Here is a 25,477-nt window from a genome sequence, read left to right as displayed (position 1 = left end):
AATTGTATTAACCAAACCATAAATATCAAACATTAATAAACGTTTATTTATTTATACCAATACAAATTATTATGATTATTAATTGTAATTTTTTAAGAAATTGCATACATGAACCTATAAGTAATATTACTTAAACGTTATATTAATATAATATTAATATTTGTACTTGATGATTGTAAAATGGCCTTTATTATTACCGCAGGCTTGCAAACGAAAATGAAAATGCAATATTATTGAAGAATAAAGTAGAGAGTGGGAGGCATAAGAATGGGCTGTGTTTACTTGTGCAGTTTAGTGTTTCACAGACCCTTAGGTGAGAAGATTAAGTCATTCGTGTTCAAACGTCGCGTCATGAACGTCCTAATCCCACTGGCTTTGTCGGTATTCTTGCTCAATCAAAATAATGCTTGGTTTATAAATCACAAAAATTCTGGAGGTAAGCAATTCTTATTTAAATAATTCATATACGATTTTTATGTAAAAAAGTTGAAGAGTACTTAAATTATCAAATCTTATTTTTCGAACATAAAAATAATCCTAATTTAGATAATAATTAGCTTTTTTTACTCAAGATTACATAAAAAAAATATCGATATAAAATTATATTAGAAGAATTTTAGGCAATTTTTAAAAAACAAAATATAAATACAATATTTTTAGTTTCTATTTTTTAAATTTAATAAACGTATACTGTATACTATAATAAATACTAAAGTACCTAAATAATAAAATATTTTAAATACATTTTTTTTTTTACACAATATTTAATTACCTTTATAAATATTATTTTTTTCATAATGTCAAATTATTATGTAGTTGGTATTTGGTGGAAATATTTATTTACTTTCCATTATTTGTGTACTTTATAACTGTAGTAAATACATTTTTATTTTTTTTTTGTCGTTTAAAAATTTAAAATTTAAAAGTTAATAAGGGAGTATTTTCTGAAATATATAATATACTTATATTAAGTATTAATAAACTCAGAGATTTATGAATATTAAACATATAAATATTGTAGGTACTATAATTATAGTTATATTTTAAATTTAAAAATTCTTAACTGTATAAATATGTTTATTTAATATAAATTAATAATTTTACTTTTAATTTTTTCGAAAAATATTTCATACAAATTGGATTAACTAAAAATATTAAAATACATAATAAATAAAATAAATAAATTGGTTTTCGTGAAAAAGAACGTATAGGTAATAGAAAAATAAATAGGTAATATGTAAGCATACTTTGCATTAATTACGTTTTAAAAATACGTGTTTACCAAAATATTATTTTTACGCATATTTATTATATATTTAAGGATCCATTCTTTACAAACTGCAAATATTTCTTGATTACATATTAATATTAATTGTTGTATTACTTTTGGAAATTATACATCCTACAAATATTTAATTTATATTTAATCAACTTTTTTTTAAATTTAATGTCCACACTTAATCAGTCCTTAATTATTCATACATTTTACCGTAGTATCGATAATTCAATAGAATACACATGAACGTTTATTATGAATGAATGTTTACATTGTCAAATTAAAACGAAAATAAAATAATGTAATATCTGGACATGTTTATACAATTTGTACATAACTTCTATAGAAATAAAATATTTTTAAAATTGTTATTGGTAAACGTCAGAAATATAGAATTAAAAAAACCCGGAATTTTTTTAACATAGTTAAACAATATGAAATACATGTGTTTTATTTCTTATAAATCGTGAAATCTAGGATATATTTTAATTGCACTTAGCAACTGCAATATTATAATATTTTATGTTTTTTAATATTAATACTTTGTATTTTTAATGTAATATAATTTATATATACATTGGTTATTAGACCATTGTTTTATTTTTGTGTACATTGTTAACATGTTATACATACAAATATATATATATAATATATATATTGAGTGGTACGTTTTGAGATACTGTTTTAATAAAAATACAGATACTAATAATACAAAGAATTTTAATAATATTAAAATTTAAAAAATACTTGAATTATAAAGTTCTAACAAAATATTAAATTGTACTTTTGATAGTAAAATGATAAAGTGCGCACGCATAAAATGAAACGGAATAAAATTATGGATATGACAAAAAAAAATGATATTCATGTCATATTTTTTCAACTAGGTTATAATATAACCTAGTTGAAAAAATTGATAACTTAAAAAAAAGATAACTTGGTTTTCGAAAACTTCAATAAATGTTTTTATTCAGATAATATAGGCATATAGCATATTGAATTTGTTATCTAAAACTATAAAGCATATAAATATAAAATATAAAATATTCCATGTATAATAAACATTATATGTTATTATATATATTATATTTATTTTTCTTACTCATAAACCAATACAATTTAATAACTCCTATACATTTCAAAGCCACAATAATTGTATTTCTTTATTTTTACCAGAAAAAAGCCAAATGTCTTTAAGGTTTTATTTTTTTTTTTTTTTTTTTATAAACTAAATAATAAGTAGAAAAACAAAAAGACTGAATAGTTTGTATACAAAAACAGCGGTTTTATTTATTTGATGTAGAATTTAATTAATTTTTAGTTATTCTTTTATGTAATTAGTTTTCAAATATTATATTTATTTAGGTATTTATACCATTATACATTGGATTCTAATAACTGTTTCGTAAATTGTACAGCTTTATAATAATATGGGCATATGTTAGCGCTTACAAATTATTAAGGTTTTCTTATATTTCATAAAATATCAACTAGATTAAATTTCTTCTTTACTGCAAGTTCGATTCATCGACATTTCATTATAATATAATAATTTCTCATTAAATAAACTAATAAAAAATGTATACATTTTCATTGTGGTATTAATTCAATTTTGCTCTTGTAAACAAACGATTTTCTAATTATTTATACATAAAAGGTATAACATATTTACGACTATTTTACTATTTACAATATAAATATATAATATTATATGTAATAATTAAATGACAAATTATTAATTACTTGTAATAATCGTAGGTATATTGTAAATGTATTTAATTGTTAAATATTAATATATTATTGCATATTATTATTGTTATTAAAATTGTATTTATGATTACGATTAAATAATTTTAAACCATATTATTTTATTGTATATTTTTCTATTTAAGAGATTATGAGATAAATAACATTATTCTATTTGAATAGGTAGAGTATTAAAATACGAAACAATAAGCATTATTTCTAAAATTATTCAAAATTTACTCATTTAAATAGTATTTGCTTTCGTAATTAAATTACAATATGTATATATAAATATATTACTATTATGCAATAGTATATTAATTTAACTTAATGTATTTAAAGCTAATGTGTATTTTTAAGAAAATAATGAAAATGCACTCTGGTAAATCCAAAGAATACATAGAAATATTTCCAGAGGGCTTTTATTAACATAAAATAATACCTATTATTCATAAAAAATATAAACTTGTTTAATTGTTTTTCCATACCAGTTATGAAAATTTAAAATTTAAAATGTCCCACTACGAAATTAAATTCAAGTTTCCATCGCATCAGTGAACAAAATAATGCTTTTAGACCCCAAACATTCTGAAATGGTGATAAATGGTCCGTTGATAATGTTTTTGCTTTAAATTATTCTCCTACAATAACATAACCCATTATTTTAAAATGTTAAGTCTACGCTGTTAACTAACAGCATTTAACAAGTAGGAATCATCAAAAGCATTTAAGTAATTTTCAAAGTATTGTAATAATTTGTTTTTACACCTTTTTGCTTATTTTATAATGGCGTATATTTTATTATGGTTTGCGTTTGTAAAAAATCTTTTCCGGCCAATATTTATTTTATCTTAATGAAAAATTTCCTTTTACGACTTAGTACAACTAATGAAATTAAATCAGGATAAATGATACGTTAGGTTAAAAAGGAACTCCCACCAACATCAGCTGTCTAATATATTCAATTAAAAACCTCAGTGGTATGAAACAAAATAGAATTGCATTTGATACTGTATTTCTATAATATAATAAATAACACAAGAATTAATTAATATTAATTTTCCACTAGGTAATTAAACTTCTTCGGATTTCGATATTTTAGTTTTCACATTAAACCGTTTAAAAATATTCTATAAAATATAAAATACATTTTTAATTTGTATTGCATATTGTATATAAATATACTGTAAGATGTACAACGTGTATGAACGTTTCGCAGGTTTTAGATAATTCAAATGTTGATTTATTGTTTTAAATTGTTATTTTCTCTCTCTGTCATATGCAAAGCACTAAATATCGGTGGCTTTACATGGGCTTCGGTTGAGTGGACCGTTTTGTAGTTCCAGTCTCCTGAAACCTCTTGATATTTGATTCCGGCTGATGATTCGTACTTAGATCCACTCTAAAGTAATATGAAAACTGCCATTCTGAGATAATAAATGAGAAACAACATTTTGTTTTCCTTTTTTTTAAAAAAACAATAAAAAAATAATACATCAGAGAAAACCTTCTTCCATGATATTTCATAACCTTCGTATTAATATTAGATAGTATATATATATAATGTATATACAAACACGTTTCAAAAAACATGTAATCACTCAAAAATATATTTTAGTTTTTGATGTACAACGTAGTAACTTTTCATATTATAAATTACGATATTTCTTTATTGATTTACAAGTTAACGTAAAATCGTAAATGTCGGGGCTACGAAAGTTTCACACTACTCTTTAGATGATACCGAATGATACGTTTTTGAAACGTCTAAAACATTTGAGGTTTTCCCAATTATTTTCTATTAAGTCGGCGTTTAAAAGAATAAATAGCAAATATATTTTACATTATGTTGGATTTTGTCATTGTTTTACATGGATAAAAGAGAAAATTGGATGAGACATTATATATTCTTCATAAGGCACAAACATTTTATTTCATTGTCTTATATAGCTTTTTTACTAACAGACATGTAATATAATAAATATATACGATTGTACAAAAATAAAGTTTCATAATATTATTAAGCAATAATTATTATTTTTAATGTAGCTATGTATATTTATTAATATAGTAATATATATAAAACAAAAACCATTCAAAATTTTAAAAAGGTAAATTATAGCTATGATATCATGTATAGAAATAACATTTCATGAGTTATGATTAATGATTACAATATTAAACATTTAATCCTAACGTAAGTATACTACTATAGGATTGTCGTTGCTCGTTTAATAAGTCATGTTAAAGTAAACCATTAAAAAAAAAAACTATTTTGTTATAATATCATTTACTGTGTTTATACTGTTTGTAACTTTTACTGAAAACATTACATTGTCCGAAGCAAAATACTTAAATACCTGTTACTTGTATCAAATTTCTAATCAATTACGTGCACGGGCATGAGCTGTATGAAACGTTTGAGCTAAATCAAATCAATAACCTTACCAAAAAATATATTTATCACAACAATCAAAATAATAATATTACATTTTGAAAATTAAATATAATCACAGAAAGTATGAGTAATCCCAGAGAAAACACAATTTGTCGGGAATCATAATGAAACTGCATGGACGAATCATGGATTTTGACGCATCTTAAGACTTAACAATAGATGGTATCATATTTCATTTAAATATTCAATTTTAGATTCTGAGCGAAGCGATTTATTTTGCAATGATGTGTGTTTTTTTTTGAATTTTTTTTTTTATTTTTGTGTCTGTCATCACCTTTTAGGACAGTAAAAGTGCTTGGATTTTCTTCAACACTTGTAACATTTGCGCGTAACATCCTTTGATGCGGCCAAATTTACCGACAACTGGTGGAACGGTGTTACGGCGTTACAGAAAATGTTACATGTGTGTACGCGGCTTTACATTAACACAATAAAAATAAATAAACAAGCAATAAACATTCTATATGTATACTAAATAATAATTAAATTCAAAAAATCTTTTATAACTGTTAATAGAAATGAAATGTGGAACATTTTTATTATTTTATTTTATTTCTACTTTTATTATTTCTTCAGTATTTTAAACAATTTTACACTCGAGTATAACACTGTTAAATGAATAGGTATGACGAAAACGGGATATACCGTGTCGCAGTAAGGCAGGTATTATAAATTATCAAATGACGCAATACGAATTTTCAATAACGAATTATTTTTTCTGGGACATCGAAATCCTGGTTGCAATTTTTGGGACGCCATGATAAGCTTATGAAAAACCGGGACGCCTGAACATCCTGTGCAAGGCCCAAGGGTCCAGGAGTCTTCAACCCGCGGCCCGCCATATGTTTATTTGAGTATTCGAGGCCCATAAACAGATTTTAAGGAATAAAGCGTGTACATACGTCGTAGTAACTAGTAATATAATAATTGATGAGTGATAACCTTTTTTTCATTCTTTTGCTTAATACTATATAATTCTATGGTATACGAGATTTTTAAAAAAAAATAATGAAGGAACCAGCTGCCTAAAAATGTTGAAGACAATGTTCATATAATATAGTCACATCTAATTATCTAAAGTATACACAACTCGAGGTAAATATAATCCGTGGTAATTGGTGGTAACTAGCGAATAGATACAATTGATGCAGAGCTAGCCATTAGGTTAGGACTGTGCCGGTTTTGAATATATTATTGTCCATTTGTCCTGGGGTCCCGACAAAGTGTTTTGGTAGGTGCGACCAATTGTCCTGGAATTAAACCTAAATTATTTATGTCAACATTAATTTGTCATTTACATAATATTTCTAGTAGAAAAACAAAATTGTTCTGATAAACGTTAAAATAATCACGTCGATTACACGATTGACTGGATGAATCAATCTTGAAATAATTTTCCGGCTCTTGACGTCAATAAACTATTGACGAATACGCGTTGTCGCGTTGATTGTTTTTCCACTCCCTCTCGACAGTATAGTTTTGCTATCATTCATCGCTAATCGGTAATTTTTTTGATCACTCATTCCAATTTGTAACATTGAGTTCTTTTGAATATCGTAGATTCGAGGCATTGTGTGTGATATAGGAAAAAAGGATTTTTAAACTCGTGGTTGACAGTTTTGTTTGAATTAAAATTATACACTAAACATTTGTACCGTTTTAAGTAAAATAAAATACGGGCACCCTACACTAAGAGACTGGTGTATGTCGTATGAACATTTTTTTTGGCGTTCCTAAGAGTTACGATAACAATGAATAATCAACAAAACATTTGTTTAACCTTTTTATTCAATATTTTTTTTTATAGTTTATTCACTTCTTTCAGAATCTAAAAACCATTTAAAAAATTTCTTTCAGTCGTCGAGAAGTATATATAGGTACATACCCTGAACACAATAACTCGTTTTTTCTGCTAAAAATATTAACTGCACTTAATTATCAATAACTATTCTATACTATAGTTTTGAAATTATTAAAATGAATGAAGTAATATAATATTATTATGCTTATGTATAAAATATACAGAAATAAATTGTAATGTTTCACAGATTTTGGTATTCCCAATCTCGGCACTGTCAGGAATTCCCGGCAACGGGAATATTCCTTCCCAGGAATTCCGGGAGTGATAACCATACTTAAAACTGTATTTTTAGTATCTTATACTTTTTAAACCATTAATTCAAATAGTAAATTAAAATAGTACTATTCGAGTACGAGTAACTAACAAATTGTATGTATTGCCTTGGGGTGACTGAAATTTTTTTTTAGTAGAAGTTAGAAATTTAGGTTCTAAGATTAACAGACAGGTAGTGTAATTAAAATATGTAACTTTTTTAAATTATAATTTCTCGTGTTAAATTTTATTAAACAATATTTGTACTAGCATATATTTTAAAAACCGAGATTTGATCATGTGAAAGTCGATAGTTATGTGGTTCATTGGACGAAGGATTTAAACACTTTAAGGCAGTAATAAATCATTGTATTTGAAAATCGAAATACAATTGCGAGTGGACCTTGGTGAACCCAGAAAAGGTCTAGATTTTATCAAAAACTATTGAAAATTCTAAAAATGAACTGTCAAATGCACATTAATCAATTTCTAATCTTTTTAGAGGCATTGCATATAACCTATTGACATTTTTATAGCGCCCCGAGAATAATTTTCTGCAAAAATACTTTTTTTCAAAACCATTTTTAATCTTATCTTCAAATTTAATTTATTTCTTAAATTTTTTTATTATTTTGAATTGAGAAGTTCTCCAGTCATAAAAAAAGATAAATAGAAAATACATTTTGATTGAAATATTTTTGAATGAAACACACTTTGTAAACAATATATGAATTATAATATGAAATATTATATGTAGGTATGTATTTATGTAGGTTATAATAATTTTAATAATTGGATTTAGATATTAGAGCAAACGTATCTGTTATTTATAGCTTGTATATTATTCTCAAAATGTTTTTAAGCTTTACAAACGTAAAATGCATTAACTGTAGTCTGTAATTATATGCTTTATATTTATAAAAAAAATTATTGTGTATGGTATTTATAGTATTTATGGTTCTATAGTTTTATTTTTAATTCTATAAAAACAATAATAAAATGTTTAATTGTTCAAAAATCCACCGTAATATTATTGATTTTTTTAATTTAAAAAAATATGTAATAGACTAAAAGCAGTTTTGACCGAATAATAGTTTAAAATTTACAGAATTGTGTTATTTCACAGAACAAATTATTTTAAGTATAATATCAATACTATAATCAAAATATTTCATTTACCAGTGTATGCATATTTCCTAAAAAGTAAAAACTGAAATAGTTTAGACTTTTTTTTTATTTATTAACTTTAAATAGTACAGAATAAAAAGTGGATTTGACACACGCTAATATTGATAGCCCACCTTGAGTCCAAATCACGTATATGAAATTTCATATTTCTGTTTTTTATTTTTCAAGTTCAACTAGTTGCAAGTATTATATAAATATAAAAAAATATGTGTATATAAGTTCGTAATATTTCATATTTGAACTATATGAATTTCACTTGTTGTGTTGTGTGTACTTTGTCCGTATGGTCAAAATAGAAAAATGAGATAAGGAAGGCAAATATAAACTTTACTATAGGTTGATGGAAAAAGATCTTTGGTAACAAAAATATATTTTAAATTGAAAAATAACGTTTCATATAATACCTTGAAAATAAAAACTTGTAAGTGTTGTTTTATTGTTGATGGTGTTAAAACGCTAACCACAATTGTTTTAAATCAACTTATAATACTGATCATACTTATCTTTGAATGGTTTCGAATAAAATCTTCATTATATAAAGATTAACCTTTTCCAGATTTAACTTTTAACAAATATATATAATATATTTATTATAGCTTATACTCTATAGGTATATAATATTTATATTTATAATTATAAGCGTGAAGTTTTTTCATATAATACTGAATTGTTGTTTTTATGTTTATTTAGAAGCTTTAATAAATGTATTAAATTTAATTATTTGAGATTTATTCATCTATAAGTTTATTGGCAATAAGACCATTTTATATTTTTATTACTGATTCGTTACATTGCGTTTGTTATCATAGTTTTATAAAAATCTTGGTACCCGTAGAGTGACGTACTGACTACGTTCTACTATATTAATATCCTCCTCAGTTAAATACTGCAGATATGACGTGTACCTGTTTTGCCTATACATGACCCCGTTCAAAAAAAAAATGTTTTCGGTTTATTGTAACACCTGTTGAAATCACTGTCATCGTGACTCATAAATACCGCCCATTCGCTGCACAGACTCAAATAGTATACTCTTACTATTTTAATTGTGAATTAGTTGATGGTGATTTTGGATACCGAAGTTAAAACGGGGGGGGGGGGGGGGGGGGGTATTTAATATTCCGTTATTGCAATATTTAAGAATATAATGAGTGTATCGAAATATGGAAACTGTCTTACAATTTGACATACTATAGAGTACACCTATATATTTTTATCCACGATGGTAGTATTAATTTGTTCGGGTTGGTTGAATATTTGTAGACTAATGTAGTTGAAATTCATGAGGTACGTTGATATATATTTTAACGCTAACAAATAAAACTAATTTACCACTACACATTAAAATTATTTACATAAATAATAACTCAGAAATAATGTGGTGAATTAATTTTAATATTAAATACAATATTCCACATATTTGCGTTACCAAGAAATGACCAACATTTTCAAAGTTCCTAGTACCTACTATTAATTTGTACAACCGAATTATTAATAAATAAATTGAATTGAGTAGGTACATTAATAACTATAAATATATACATTGGTTTTTCGTAAAATTCACAGTATTTTCTCATTTTTCTTAAAATCTACACTGAAGTAATAATATGTATAATGCTAATAAAAATATATACTATGATACATATTTATAAATTGTGTTGTTATTATTTTAGGTATCGAAAAAAGTAATCTTAAATCAATATGGGATCTACTATATTTTGATAAAGAATTATTGGAACGTAATATCCCTAAAGATATATTAAATAAAAAGAAGGTTAAAAGTTCCGACATATTTTCATCTCTGATGAAACGAACGCAAACTTCTCTAACTCCATATGAAAGTATTGGTAAGTCGAAGAGAGTAGGTATACACTAATTTTTATTTATTTACTACCTATTTAATTTTTTTGTTTTATATAATTATTTTGATTAAAACATATTTGTACAAATTATTTTATTATATAATGTTCTATAGAGAAAAATCGTGATAATTTCCAAAATTTCAACCTTTATCTAATTATTAATCTATCGCGTGCATTAATATTCTGGAGAAGTTTCTTGCTGTATGTTTGCTTATCTGATATTAAATGGAAATGAGCACGCATGGATCTGCCTCCCTAAAACATAGTAGTTAATCATATTATTCATGAATGTCCTTAACGAAGTAATTTTTTACAAAATTTAAGTTAACGGGTTCTTCTTACACATAGGTAGGTACTTGATAATTTGAAGGTTGAACTATAAACACAAACTATTTCTAGACAGTTTTGAACAAAAAATTATGATCAATATTATTTCTTTTTGATAATTTGTATTTAACTATATATATACTCCTACTTCCTAATGACTTAATATATTTTTAGTCAAACATTTAAATATAATTGAAATACAAAAAATAAATATTGTTTATTATTTCATTTGTATCACATGATTTCAACGAAATTAAAAAAACTCTTATACAATAAGAATATTAAAAAATACTTTGGTATATTAATAATATAAAACGGTATTCAAAGAAATTTTTAAAAATACGTTTTATTTTATAACAAACGTGAACATAAATACATTTATTTTTAAATACCTACACGTGATGAGAGAATATTTTTACATGGCTTTCCACCGTATTGCCATATATTTACTTACTTTTTATCTTTGGAAATAAAAATGTAACACAGTTTAACTAGATAAAGTTGAATTCCAATGTAATATTATAAATTTTAAAATAGTGAGTATAGTTTTACCGTTTTACTTTTTTTAATTTTTGGGAAAAATGTATATTTATGTAACTAAATATTTTTACGTTTAAATTTTGGAACACAATAAATACCTAATAATATTGTTTTATGCTATTTTATTTTGTTTTCACACTTAAATACGTATTCAACATTTTACTGAAAAAAATAAATATTAACTAAATATAAATCCCGTCTGTGAATCAGAATTGTAGTATCTACATGACCCCATTCACGAATTTCAGTTGCATATTTCATTTTAATAAAATATGTAAACGTTAAATAAAAAGTTGTATATTTAATTATTATATAAGTACTCACTTCTATATATAGGTTGGAAATATTCTCTTGAAAAAAATTAATAATGTACGATCTAAAATTATTAAAAACGCATTATCAATATATGAACTGATTTTTTTTGTATATTTGTTCTAAAATTAAAAATATTTTTTGTTTAAACAGATGTTATGAGTGACTTGAAGCAGTTTTTTGATAATATAAGTGCTAATGTTAAGCAAATGAAAGAAAACCAACAATCCAAATACAATATTCAACGGAAATATGGTAAGAGATAATCAATTACAAATTTTAATTAAATATATTTTCATAATGCCATATTTTAATTCATAAATCTTTTACGTTTTCATTGTAATACATTTTGATTACATTATGTTTACACGTGTGAATGTTTTAATGCAATCTATTTTATAGTTATATGTTGTAACAATATCATTAATTTAGAAAATAATAAAGATGATCTAAAGTTTTTAACCATTGAAAACCGATTCTGTTTAAATTAAAATATTCTTGCAAATAAATTGATGGAACGAAAGCGTTAATGATTCTAGTTCAAACTATAATAATCAATTTGTTTCAATTAAATATACTCTAGGTAATTATATTTTATAATTGTTAATATTTACTAATATTATGGAATAACAACAAACATTAATTCAATTACAAAATAAAATTATTTGAATCTTTTTGTGAATTTAGTGGTACACGATAAATTATTTATTAATATTTAATTTCATTAGCCAACAGTTTATGTCCCTATAGGCTCTATAATTGTTCTAACTCAAAAAACCAACGTAAATACAACTTTTTGTTTATATTTATTATAAAGTATAATATATAAATTATATGATAAATAAGTACATTAATATGTAATGGTATAGATTAAAAATGTAGCAAGAATAACTTAAGGAAGAAGCCGTCTTTTGATTAGTGATGACACTTCATAATTTAATTAAATTAGAATTAAATTTTTTTTTATATTAGGGTTAAGGCTTCAACTACTAAGATCATTAGCCTGCGGGACTGTGGATTTGTTTACACGTGTGTGTTTGTTTTGGTAGAATTTTTGATTTGGGCACCCGTAGGTGTCTGCCATGCCCGGTCGGGGGATGGCGGCCTCTCTCTCTCTAGACAGTTGCCTGCCCAGAGAGGGCCGCCCGTGGTCGAGATTCGAACCGGCGACCGTACGCGTCGGAAACGACGCCGTAGTCCGCTCGGCCACTATGTCCCCCAATATTTTATCTATAACGTTACTTTCGCGTATGTGATTAAACGTTTTCCTATACTTTAGAACTGAAAGGTATTCCTATTACCTAATACATTGTAAACAGAATAATATTAATAGTTTAATAAAAAGAAAAATGGTTACGGTTATAAAGTTCTAATAAAACGTATTGTATACTATTTTTTATTCGTCATTTTTAATCAAAGATTTAGGACATCGTAGATTTCTTGTTTGACAAGGGTAAAATAATTGTACACATTTTTTAAATGTATCTTGTTCTTATATATTCTACACATCAAATAATATTCAAAGGACAAACAGAAACCGTATACAAATATCAAACTCACCAACTCTATGTCTTTGACAGTGCATAATAGGATTTTTCCAGCATATATTTAACTTGGAGTTTTAAATCAATATACAGTCTAAAAAAATATTAGAGTGCAACGAATGCCACACATTTTGAAAGCTCACAATATATAATATATATGTCGTTATTAATTTGTGTAGGGGACACCAGAAAAAAAAGTTACATTTCACACTCCATTAGAAATTAAGATATAATATAATATACGTCATAAATCCTACAATTTATAGTTATCGGTTGAGAATGTATTTTTTAAATACATTTCTCATTCAAATGCAATTTAATATGCCGTTTGGGGAATATTATCGCTCGACATTGACTGCAGACAAGTGATAGGAGGTGGTAGTAAATACCTATACCAAACAATATGTTAAACTAATAATTTTACATATTATAAATTATACGAACACTTCGGGGGTATTTTCCGTAATGAATAATATAAACACACAGACCTAGATCCAGCTGGGGTAAACATAATAATTGGAAGCTTGTTTTCTTGAAAGGTTAATCTGTCATATTTAATCGGATTTCAAAATAAGCCGCAGCCGGTGTATTGTATAGGAATAGGCGAATGACCAGTGGTTAACATGGTTAATACGCCAGACCCGTCGGTCTGGAAGTAATTGTTTTTCTCGTTCACCGTTTCGTAGCGGGTTACCGTACCTATATATTTTGTTACCTATATTATATAATATTATACGCGGCTATAATAACAATCCGATTTAAATAATCGGCTTGGACAGCGGCTAGATTTGACCGCTTGTGAACCCATCGTGAAATTATTAGATTTACTTTTGGAAATTTATGTGTAGGATGTAGTAATCAATGTAGTGTGGGATGTGCGACAATTATTTTTCTTTACACAATTTACCTGATACATTAATTGATTATTAGTAGTACTTGTACTACTGAAGCTTGGTAACACCGGCTGTCGGTTGGCAGTTCAATTTGTGTTCGATGAAATATAGTATTTTCAATTGTATCTTTTTGTAAACATATTAAACTGCCGATTAGCGTAAATAAACTAATAATTAGAGGGACGGAGTGGCCGAGCGGACTAAGGCGTCGGCTGCGACGCAGTCGACCCGAGTTCGATTCCTAGGCCATGGGCGGCATTTTTCTTCGGACAAGTCACGGTGTCCGGAGAACAAGTGTCGCCATCCCCCACCCGGGCATGGCAGATACCTACAAGTGCCCAATCGAAAATTCTGCCAAACTAAACACATACGTGTCCCTCCCCCTACCGACTTAATAACCTACAGTAAAAAAAACTAAAAATAGCTAATGGCCCCAGCTGCCGGGCTCAAGATCAATAAGAAAAAAAAAACTAATAATTAATAAAAATGGTAAAAAAAAAACATATTAGATCAATTTTTTTTCACGGTAGGTACATCTTACACAATAGTCTGGTGTGTGTAACCTCATTAACTCTGACCATATAATTTATTCAATATAATATAAATACGCGGCAAGTTTCAGATTAATATTAGTGAGTGACATAAAATATAAATCAAATTATATTATGCAATATTGTATGATAAAAGTTTTTTTTTGGATAATTTTTAACTATTTAAAATTATATAATTTGTTATGATTATCATAAATGTATAAATTGAAATCCATACTTATCGATTAGGCGTATAAAATAAGTTTTCCACGTAAATGTTTTTTTGTATGTTTCGTTGCTATTTTTTGAAACTGTCAACAAAAACAAGTGTAAAATTCCTAGTATGACCTTTTTTTAGAGTATAACGTGTGTCAAATTTCCAATCATCTATACGTTGGCCATATGATACTTTTAGAACACTCCTTTTATCCGAATAAGTGATTGAACTCGAAAATAATTAATTAATTACGTTAACGAATATTTTAGGTTCTCTGCTTTCGTTTAAGATTCGTATCAAATTTACGATTCAAACCGAACAGAAATTATTAATTACATTTCCAAACCTTATATTTTTAACTACTGTTGTGAATCTCACAAGATGATCACTACATTATATTATAACTTATTATCAACTGTTTTTATTTTTATTTCCAATATTCTTAAATCGTCTATCCATTCTTTTTTTTTTTTGAACATTTTTATAATTCAGAAGTTTATTGTTCTAAACAACGTGGCGTGATGCCTCATTATTTGCCTCAGCGCTACAATTTAGTACTCAATTTCACTCAATTTCACTCAATTATTTCATTAGTTTAATGTAATCTGTCTGACCATAAACATATATAATGTATGTCGATTTCTTTTACGTACGACAAACTATTTCAATTATATGTCCGTTGAACATGGTTACCAATTACCATGATACTAGCTTTAAAGTATTATTTACTCAGGTGATTTACTACCATAATAGTAATATTATAGGTAGGTAGGTAATGTACTTTCATCTATTAGAACCACGATATAAATAAACTCACAAGGATAATGGGTGTCATACATTTTGTTACAAAAAAATCGTTGGCAAAATCCACTCTGATAATTGATAATATGTAATATCTATTTATAATGTATATTTGCGTCTAAGATTCTAATTGATTAAAAAATGAAATTCAATATATTTTCATTTTTCAAAACATAATGAAATATGATAAAATCGAATTAATTAAATTATATTTTCAATTGATTAAATTAATATTAAATAATGTCATAAACCTAAACTTCTATACCCACCTAGCACTTAATAATTAACAATTAAAATTTAACTAATTACTAAATCAATTAATTAGTGTAATATACAATTTTAATGTTACAGAAGTGTTATATTGAAGCCACGGAGGTACTAAATTTAAAATTAAGCAATTGAGCTATATAATATAACAGTTAAATTAAATAATTGAATGTATGAATTTCATTAATTTAATACCTGCTAACTTAATATTTAATGTTAAAATAAACCGTGAACTGTAACCGTTATCTAAATAATAAAGTGCAAATCTGTAATATAGTGAATAAATTATACACATGTATTAAAACAATTGAAAATTTAACTTTTATAGACAGTTTTATTATGGTATGAAATAATTTAAGTATATTTTTTAAATACTATTAACAATTCTTGGGCCAAGTTAGGAGATAAAATGCGTAGTATTACATTTAAAATTATACCTCTCGTTAAGATAGTGTATATTATTGTAGTAGGCATTGATGATTAAATTATAAGTGATGAATATTATATTTAAACTTTTATAATTCCATTATAATATTATCTACTTTCTTTGTTGACTGTACGTGCCAAGCGGTACTTTCGCTGATTTTAGCCTTACGTCTCCGCGATGAATTCCATGGTCCGTACAAATACACTTAGTTCCGAATACGTTTTGTTTTGGGAATAGGACTGCCCGAAGCTTAGTCGTCGGTGTTGCCAATTTGTTTGTAACCTGACACCGTCTCCTAGGTGTATATAATAGAAGAGTCAAATGCTAAGAGTGCACACCAGTATAATTTTTTTTCTCAGTCGTGGACTTGCGCCCGAGGCTATAATAGCTCAACTGAATTCGTGAGACCGTCGTTTTCTTACTTACCCGTAGGTCGTATAATTTTATCAAGCGACAGTGAGGTGTTGTTTCAGAGGGTCTAAAGAATTCGGCTAATGCTTGTTCGAAGGACCTGCAGGATCAGCCATGCTTTTATATTATATAATTCTTTGGTTAGGCATCGTGCAATCGTTCATCGGAATATTGTTTCAATATTCTGCCCGTACAGTGGCGTACAACAATTTGTTTCAATAGGAGCGATTACATTAAAAAATCTTGTATAGTTAATTAATGTGTTATAATATTAGCACAATTTTTTTTTTTAATTTTATTCATTTTAGATTCTGAACGGAGCGAGGACTTGGTGGTTTTACAATGGTGTTAATTTTTTTTTATCCTGTATACAAAATTTCTACCAGAAGGAGTGCTTACATTTCAATATAATATAGTACCTTATCTTTTAGAAAATTGGATCAACATGTTACTTTAAACAGGTCATTTTTCGATTTTCTCAATAGTTATTTAATACCACGGGAAAAACCATCGACAAATTACAAAAAACCGCTAAAAATGGGATTTTTATTTCTAACACTTTGTCTATCACCATAGAAACGAATAAAAAATTATACTATTATAATATTAATTGAACTTACAGGCTATAATAAATAATAACAATATAAAATATCCAGACTGACAAACCGTCTCCGCTCAGAAATATTATATCATTGAATTCAAGTTTAGTACAATACATTATACATTGACCCATTTGTAACGTACTGTGCAGCAGAGTGACATCCACTTACCCGCTTTTTTTAATATAATATTTATGAGTATAGTAAAAAAAATACCAAGGGGGGGACCCTTACTCCTTCGTGTGTACACCACTATACCCATACACCCATGGCTTTTCATGTTCCTCAATTTAAAAGCAATTGCATGAAACAAACGAACCAATGCGACGCTATGTCTATGATTCCGCAACTTGTTAAATTATTTTTTATTTTCTTTGAATCACATTATTAATTGAATTTTATTTAATATTGTTATTATTTTAATTTTTATTATTATGATTACTACCTATTGTTTATACTCATATCAAAAATGTATCTACCTAGTTTTTATTCAAAATGTTGTCATGAGTGCACCGGACACAGACTCACTGCAGTTGTGTCTATCTCTATATCCATGACTTTAGGATAGATCCAACGCAAATTATTGGTGAGCCGATTTCATTAAAAATGGAATTTTAATATCCCTTGCGCCAACCTGCAGTTTGCATAACCGGAATAAACGTTTATATGATGTAAAAAACCGTTTGGTATGTGCTATGTGTTATTTGCATTATTGTGCATATTTTATAATATACATATTTTTAATATACACAGTTGACATATTAAAAATGTAATATGCGTATGAATGTAGGTATGTGATTAAATACAATTTAATTCATATTTTGCCAGAGGGGAGACACTACTATCAAATTGCATAATGGAACGCCCATTTTTTACACCGCTCCCTCTCGCTACTAATCATCGAATAATGACAAATGGGAACGACTCAAATCTACGGTTCATGGCAATAACGTTGTTAACACGTATTTAACTGACTCTTAAATTAAACTACACGGTTTTAACTCTAACTATAAAAACAAATTTAACTACCTAATGATAGTATTATTTAATTACGGTTTTTAATTTATTTTCCATATTAGATTATAGCTTTATTATTAAGTTAAATATTATTATTTTTTCAAGTTTTCAACAAAAATTCTTATTATGAAATAATAACCTTCATTCTCGATAATATAATATTAGTTGTAATTTGTCGTCTTTTTATTTACATTTTCACGAGAACCACACTTTCTAGAATAATAAACGGTAAATTTAATTGTACGAACTAATTATATTAGTTAGTAATAGGTACTATAAAGTGAAAATGGCGAATAAAATAAAAATAATTATTTGAAGAATTACATGATTTCGAGAACAAAATATTATAACAATATAATAGTTGAAAATGCCAAATTGGTATAAAGTATAAGCGTACAGTGGTCAGTGATAGTCATTAAACGATTGTGGTTTTAACATAAATAGTAACAAATTAACTAGGTATTATAATATATTATAGAATATTGTACAATATAGGTACAAACTATTTTAGTTTTAGATTCTGAGCGGAGCGATGAATGTATTAATATTACAATGATGTGTGTTAAATTTGTTTTTTATTTTTTATTTTTGTGTCTGTCATCGCCGTTTGGGGCAGTAACACTGCTTCGATTTTATTTTACAGTATCTTGATCGATGAGAAAGTGAATCTAGTTGGTGCATTCTCAATAGTTTTCAAAAGCACAGGGAAAAAGAAAAGAAAAATTAATGAAAAACTGTAATTTTTACGCAAAATGGGATTTCAACAAAATCGATTTTGGTTTTTGGTGTAACTCTAAAACAAATAACCGTAGATACATGACATTTTCACTGAATGTTTGTATTAGCTTTTTCTATACATGATAACATTTTAAAATATTTAGACTTACTTTGAGCTGTTTACGAACATTTTCAGTTTCCAATTTTTTAGTTTTTTATTTTATAAATAACAATACAATTTTATTTGTTGGGTAAAAAAACTTGAACATTCAATAGAAGGCTTCTACTAATATATTGTTTCAAAAACTGATGAAAAATATTAAAAATCATAGTCACAATTTTTTTTTTATTAGCATTTAAAGTTTAAATATTGACAAAATACGTGAAATTCACGAAAATTCACAAATTATATTGAGTTAGAAATTCATTAAATGTTTCGAGTGATTTACAAAAATTTTCAATTTCCAATTTTTTAAGTTTTTTTCATAAATTTGGCAAAAATTAATTTAATTTACTATTGTACTAATGCCTAATATTAAAATAAATTACTTAAATTACAATATCATCAAATACACTTAGTAATATTATAGGCTGACTGATCGTCTTCGCTCAGAATTGTTTTTCGTATAGGTACAATGATATTATATCATAGAATTCAAATTTAATACCATCCATTGCAGTGACCCTTTTGCAACTTACTTATTTTTCATATTTTTTAAATATCTCTTATACAACAATCTAATCTTCCACAAATATCAAAAACTACATTAAAATCGTAAAAAAGTATTATTTAGTGATATTTTTTAACGTTTATTATATTTAAGAAATATATCTAATAATTTTAGAAATATGCATATACATATATATAATTATTAATTATATAAATGCGTACAAAAATGCACAGGTACTTTTTATTTTTATAAATCATCGAACGATATTAATTATTAATCACATAATAATACCTATATATAATATTATAATTACTAATAACTAATAAGTAATAACCGTTAACTTGAGTATAAGGACATTGTAGCTCTATGAAACCTGAAATAAACTATTTTATGAATTTCTAATTTTGTTAGGTATTAATAACTATTAATTAGTAGTATTGTTTATTGTTTTTGGTGGGCTTACATTAAACAGATTGAATTAGTTTGTTGATTACGTATTATATAATATGTATGTGACGTTAATAGTATCTATAATTAAATTTAAATGCACTTTTAATTTATTTTAATTGATAAAAATATATTTTGAACGGCACTGATTATAACAATAAGTTATGCATTACATTTTATGTTTTGTTTAACAGACATTTCCAAAACGTACACAGCGTGGGGTTCTTAATATTATTATATAGGTACCTACTATACCTACCTATTTGAATAATGAGCACTGCATTATGGACAATTTCATATTTGTATAAGCAAATAAGTTTATCTATAGTATTAATGCATTTTGGAGACAGCATAATATATTTTATAATCTTTATAATATAGACTTCATACGTTTAAATACTTTAAATAACTATGTATATTATGATGTATAACTATGTGGTTTCAACTACCGTTTTTGGGTTTTACCTTAAATCTTACAACTTGATATACGTTTATTTCAGATACATCTTACCCGGGAAATTATTTCCGAGGACGTAAACCATCGGATAATGTGAGGAATTTTGTGAGAAACGACGACGGGGAATCATACCGTGGTACGAATAACCACGACCCGGGCATTTTATGGACTGGACTTGGAAAGAAAAAACGTCGCTAGTAAATATACATGCCAAACTCAATCAACAGTATCTATCAGTTTTCATCAATCTTTACTTGCGCCTATCATTGATCCAACAATGGACTCGGATCTATATAATTAGCTTGCTATGCATTAGTTATGTTTGTTTTTAATCCTCAATTCACTACCTATTTCAAATAAAGATGTCTTCACAACATACGAAAAAAATTCTCATTTATTTATAATAAACATTGTAAAAAAAAAAAAATAAAAATATTATCAGCTTTATAGGTCGAAATATATAATATATCTTTGCCTCGTATTATTTAATATTTACACGTACCTATATAACGATTCACGACGTATAGAACAATACATTTATATACACGACAATCTCCCCCGATGCAAATTTAAAACGCCAGTGTTATAAATTAATTCCAGATCTATATAACTCTACAAGAGTTACTAACAAACTGTGATGTGATATATAATATATTATAATTATGTGTATATTACGACCATGCTAGATCGAGTTTCTTCGAACCGTTTACCGTTCCTCAATAAAGTCATACATAATATATTATAATGTTTAATTGTTTATACAGCGGGTTCCGCTTAAGAGGACGCTACACCCGCATGTGTTGTCTCCGTCTTACAAACGTACAACATAACAAAAACTGTTTTGCGCGGGAAAGAACCGAGAAGGCTATAGTTGTAGCTAAGAAACGAAATTTTCACACTGTAAAGATGAGAACATTTACCGTGCAACATCGTTTTTATTTTTCCGATATCACAAATACAAAAAAAGTTATTCAAGGTTGAAATAATGCATTTTTAAACAATAATAACTTTTTTGGTGTTTGTGATATCGGAAAAATAAAAACGATGTTGCACAGTAAATGTTTTCATCTTTACAGTGTGAAAATTTCGTTTCTTAGTTATAACTATAGCATTCTCGGTTCTTTCCCGCGCAAAACAGTTTTTGTTATGTTGTACGTTTGTAAGACGGAGACAACACATGCGGGTGTAGCGTCCTCTTAATGTGATCACTTTGGTGCAGGTCATTTTGATTCTATTAACCGGTTGATTCTATAAAACATTTACAACGTTTTTTTCATGGTTCAATCTTTTAATACAATTACATTTTTATTTAAATTTACATACATATTTAATAATTTATAACACATAAAATTACTTATTTTTACATTTTTTTTTTTTTTTTTTTAATGGTTCTATATTTAGGTGTACATTTATGCTTAAATTAAATAAATACATTTAAAACAAATCAAAGAAGCCATCTATTTTTGATTGTACTTGACAGTTTACCAATTTCATTTCCATATTAGCCCGAAATTAAATAAAATCAAATTCAAATTAATATTTATGTTTTTTTGTTTATTTGCAGTTTACAATATATACATTATACATACCTGTAACTTTTGAAACAACTGAAAAGTATCGTTATATTGTAGGACGTTGGTTGGGGAATTTCAGAGCTAATGCGGCTTCTCTTTGAGAACATTTATCCAACTTATCATAACGAACGAGTAAATCTTTTTTTTCTTTTATTGTCAAATCTTTTCGTTTGGTCGACATTTCAAAAAACACGTCTGATCATGAACTGAATAAACTAAATGACAGAAGTACTCGACGCACAAATTGAATGACATAATTCAACGTACAACGATATACTGCCATACTGATAAGTTCAAAAATAAAATGGGTTTTGGGACGAGGTGGCCGAGCGGTCTAACGCGTCGACTGCGGCGCTGGCAGTCGCGGGTTCGACTCCCGGCCACTGGGCGGCATTTTTCTTCGGGCAAGTCACGGTGTCCGGAGAACAAGTGCCGCCATCCCCCCACCCCGGGGCACGGCAGAAACCTACGGGTGCCCCATTAGAAATTCTGCCAAACACAACACACACGTGTACCAACCTACCCAATATAAAACCTACCAAACCTACCCAATATAAAACCTACAGTACCCTCCCCACACCCAATGGCCTATGTTGCCGCGGGTTACTCAATAAAAAAAAAAAAAAAAAAAAAAAAAAAAAAAATGGGTTTTATAAATTAATCAGTTTGAAATACCATAAAAACGATAAGATTGTTCATCAAAGTGATTCTGCAATTATCCGGTACCTAGTGATTCTAATAAAAGGTCGATTTAACATTAGTAACACACAATTTGGTTTGGGATTTTCATTTTTGATTCTAATAAACTGTTGATTCTATAAACCAGTGATCGCATTAAGCGGAACCCACCGTATTTTGTTCACCATATTATGGTGTTAAGTTAAATAAATAAATAATTATATTATATACGGTCAATTTACCGAAAGTCCTAAAATCATATAATATGTACACTATACGACAGACTCTTGAGTTTCTGCAGGTCAATGTCAACCTAACCTCTAAAGCTGTTATCCTCAGACCACAACATAATATTGTGCCAATAACAATACCTGCAAATGGAAGTCGAACACATTTTACTTCTAATATTTTTTAAAACTGACGTATAGGTGGAACTTCGGGGTTGGGTGGCTCAGCTTTTTAGTTGTGTGGCGTCTAAACCCCTATCGTACCATATCGATGTTAAAAATGTTAGTCCCTCCCTTTTAATGAAGGTAATTAATTTTAATGGATTTCCGCTTATGAACTAACGTACACGCTATATTACCTATGCCTACGGTTTAATAAACTCCTGATAGGTACATATAAAAAAAGCGTAATAATATGCATCTCCCTCAAACTTTCAATCATCCTTACAATTACGACGTGCATAGTTCATTTCTGACGACTTGAATATTATAAATTTGCAGCATTTATTTCTGATATAAAATATTAACTATTGTATAAAAGTTTATACGCATTTTGTATAAAAATAATAAATGTAGTTTAATTTTAGCAGGTATATTGTTTTTTTGAAACAACTTATTAGAAATACATAATCAGCACAATATAATACGTCATAGTTGAATCCAAGTGGAATAATAATGGCCGCGTACCTATACCAACGTTATTAAATTTATAATTCCTGCATAATACATCGCTAATTTGTTCGAGTCATTTTTGACACTATAATTTAAGTTTATTGTTTTTTTTGTCGCTATATATAATATAAATTCTACCATTTTCGAACAACGTGGTACCTCTACTCATGTGCGTATTTGATGATGTCACACTTTCATATTGCACAATGCCATACTGTGCGCTCGTTTCATTTTACGGAACTGTCGCACAAAGATTTATTAAATTCAAAACGAACGGAAAATATAATAATATAGAGTAGCGTTTAATGAAGTCACACTTTTACTGTTTAGCACTCAAACTTTGTTCTAATTTTATATTGTAAAACGTTTCGTGAAACTCCTCTAAAGTATTTAAAGTGGGCGATGCGTATATACAAGTAGAAATATATATATCATATACTACGCGAATAATAATTTAAATACCTAAACTTACTATAGGATAGGTAATTAATCATAATAATATATTATAAGGCGTGTGTATACGCACAATGCGTGTTAAAATTCACCGTGAATAAACGCATTCAGCGGCTAGTTCAGTGATTTTCCATAGATTTAATAGAAGAACAAAGGGACAATTTATTATATGTATAGGTACTCGCGCTGTAAATAGAAAATCATTTTGTAAATTATAAATCATAAATCTGACATGAAATTGATATTTTTAAATGTAAAGTAACTGCGAGTGTAATGTATCAATCGAGGAAATATACCCCATACACTTTCAGGCGTGTTACACACAGTTATACAAACGACTGATGATAACAGGTTGTTTTGTAAATTTTTTTGATTTTTATAGGTGTCTATACACCACATAATAAAAATGATGATCACACTACACTTGATCCAATTCGCTACCGGAAACGACCCTCAAAGTTTAAGATCGGTACTTGTTTCCACAATAAAACGTGACACAGACCAAAAAAAAAAAATTAATAACACCCCGTACAATTTGCTCAAATGAGAATAAAAAAAAAAAAATGATACCTATTTGTTTTGTAAATAAATATAATATATCAACAGAATTAACTAATTTTAGTAAAATTCATCTTGTACAGCAATGCATTATAATCATAGTTTAATTATAATATTTTGAATAACACGTCATAATTTGCACAACACACACGTCTAATATTACACATATGAACAAAATAAATTAAATATGTTCGGTACAATGGTTTTGGTGGCGAGAGGTTATTACTAAACCAGAATTATATATGTCACACGTGCATAGTATTTCAAAGTTTCTACGACAATATACCTTTATAGTCTACACCAATAATAATAAACAGAATACTAAATCAAAGTACGGTCCCCAAAGTTACCTGTCCAATTACGGTCGCAGTCTCTTGTAGTAGGTTGTCCGATCATTATAGGTATTTGCCTCTGTATCAGTTTCCTCTACTTTCGGTGTACCTAAATGATGATCGAAGACCAAAGTGCTATACTGCAGGGGTTTCAACAGAAAAA

The 25,477-nt window shown here is 27.1% G+C and overlaps 1 protein-coding gene across 1 annotated transcript; it reads left to right on the top strand.

Moving 5' to 3' along the window:
* Positions 1 to 117: 117 nt before the first annotated feature.
* LOC132939726 (uncharacterized) lies at positions 118 to 21,580 on the top strand. The gene is made up of 4 exons (XM_061007056.1): positions 118 to 436; positions 10,455 to 10,628; positions 11,976 to 12,077; positions 20,864 to 21,580. The coding sequence occupies exons 1-4, from the start codon at positions 268 to 270 to the stop codon at positions 21,016 to 21,018; spliced, it is 600 nt and encodes a 199-aa protein (XP_060863039.1). The 5' UTR covers positions 118 to 267; the 3' UTR covers positions 21,019 to 21,580.
* Positions 21,581 to 25,477: the final 3,897 nt, after the last annotated feature.

The sequence above is a fragment of the Metopolophium dirhodum genome, chromosome 2 (assembly GCF_019925205.1).
Source record: "Metopolophium dirhodum isolate CAU chromosome 2, ASM1992520v1, whole genome shotgun sequence".
In the NCBI taxonomy this organism is placed as follows: Eukaryota; Metazoa; Arthropoda; class Insecta; order Hemiptera; family Aphididae; genus Metopolophium; species Metopolophium dirhodum.
The sequence above is the reverse complement of the archived record's forward strand: the minus strand, read 5'-3'. Positions and strand labels throughout refer to the sequence as shown.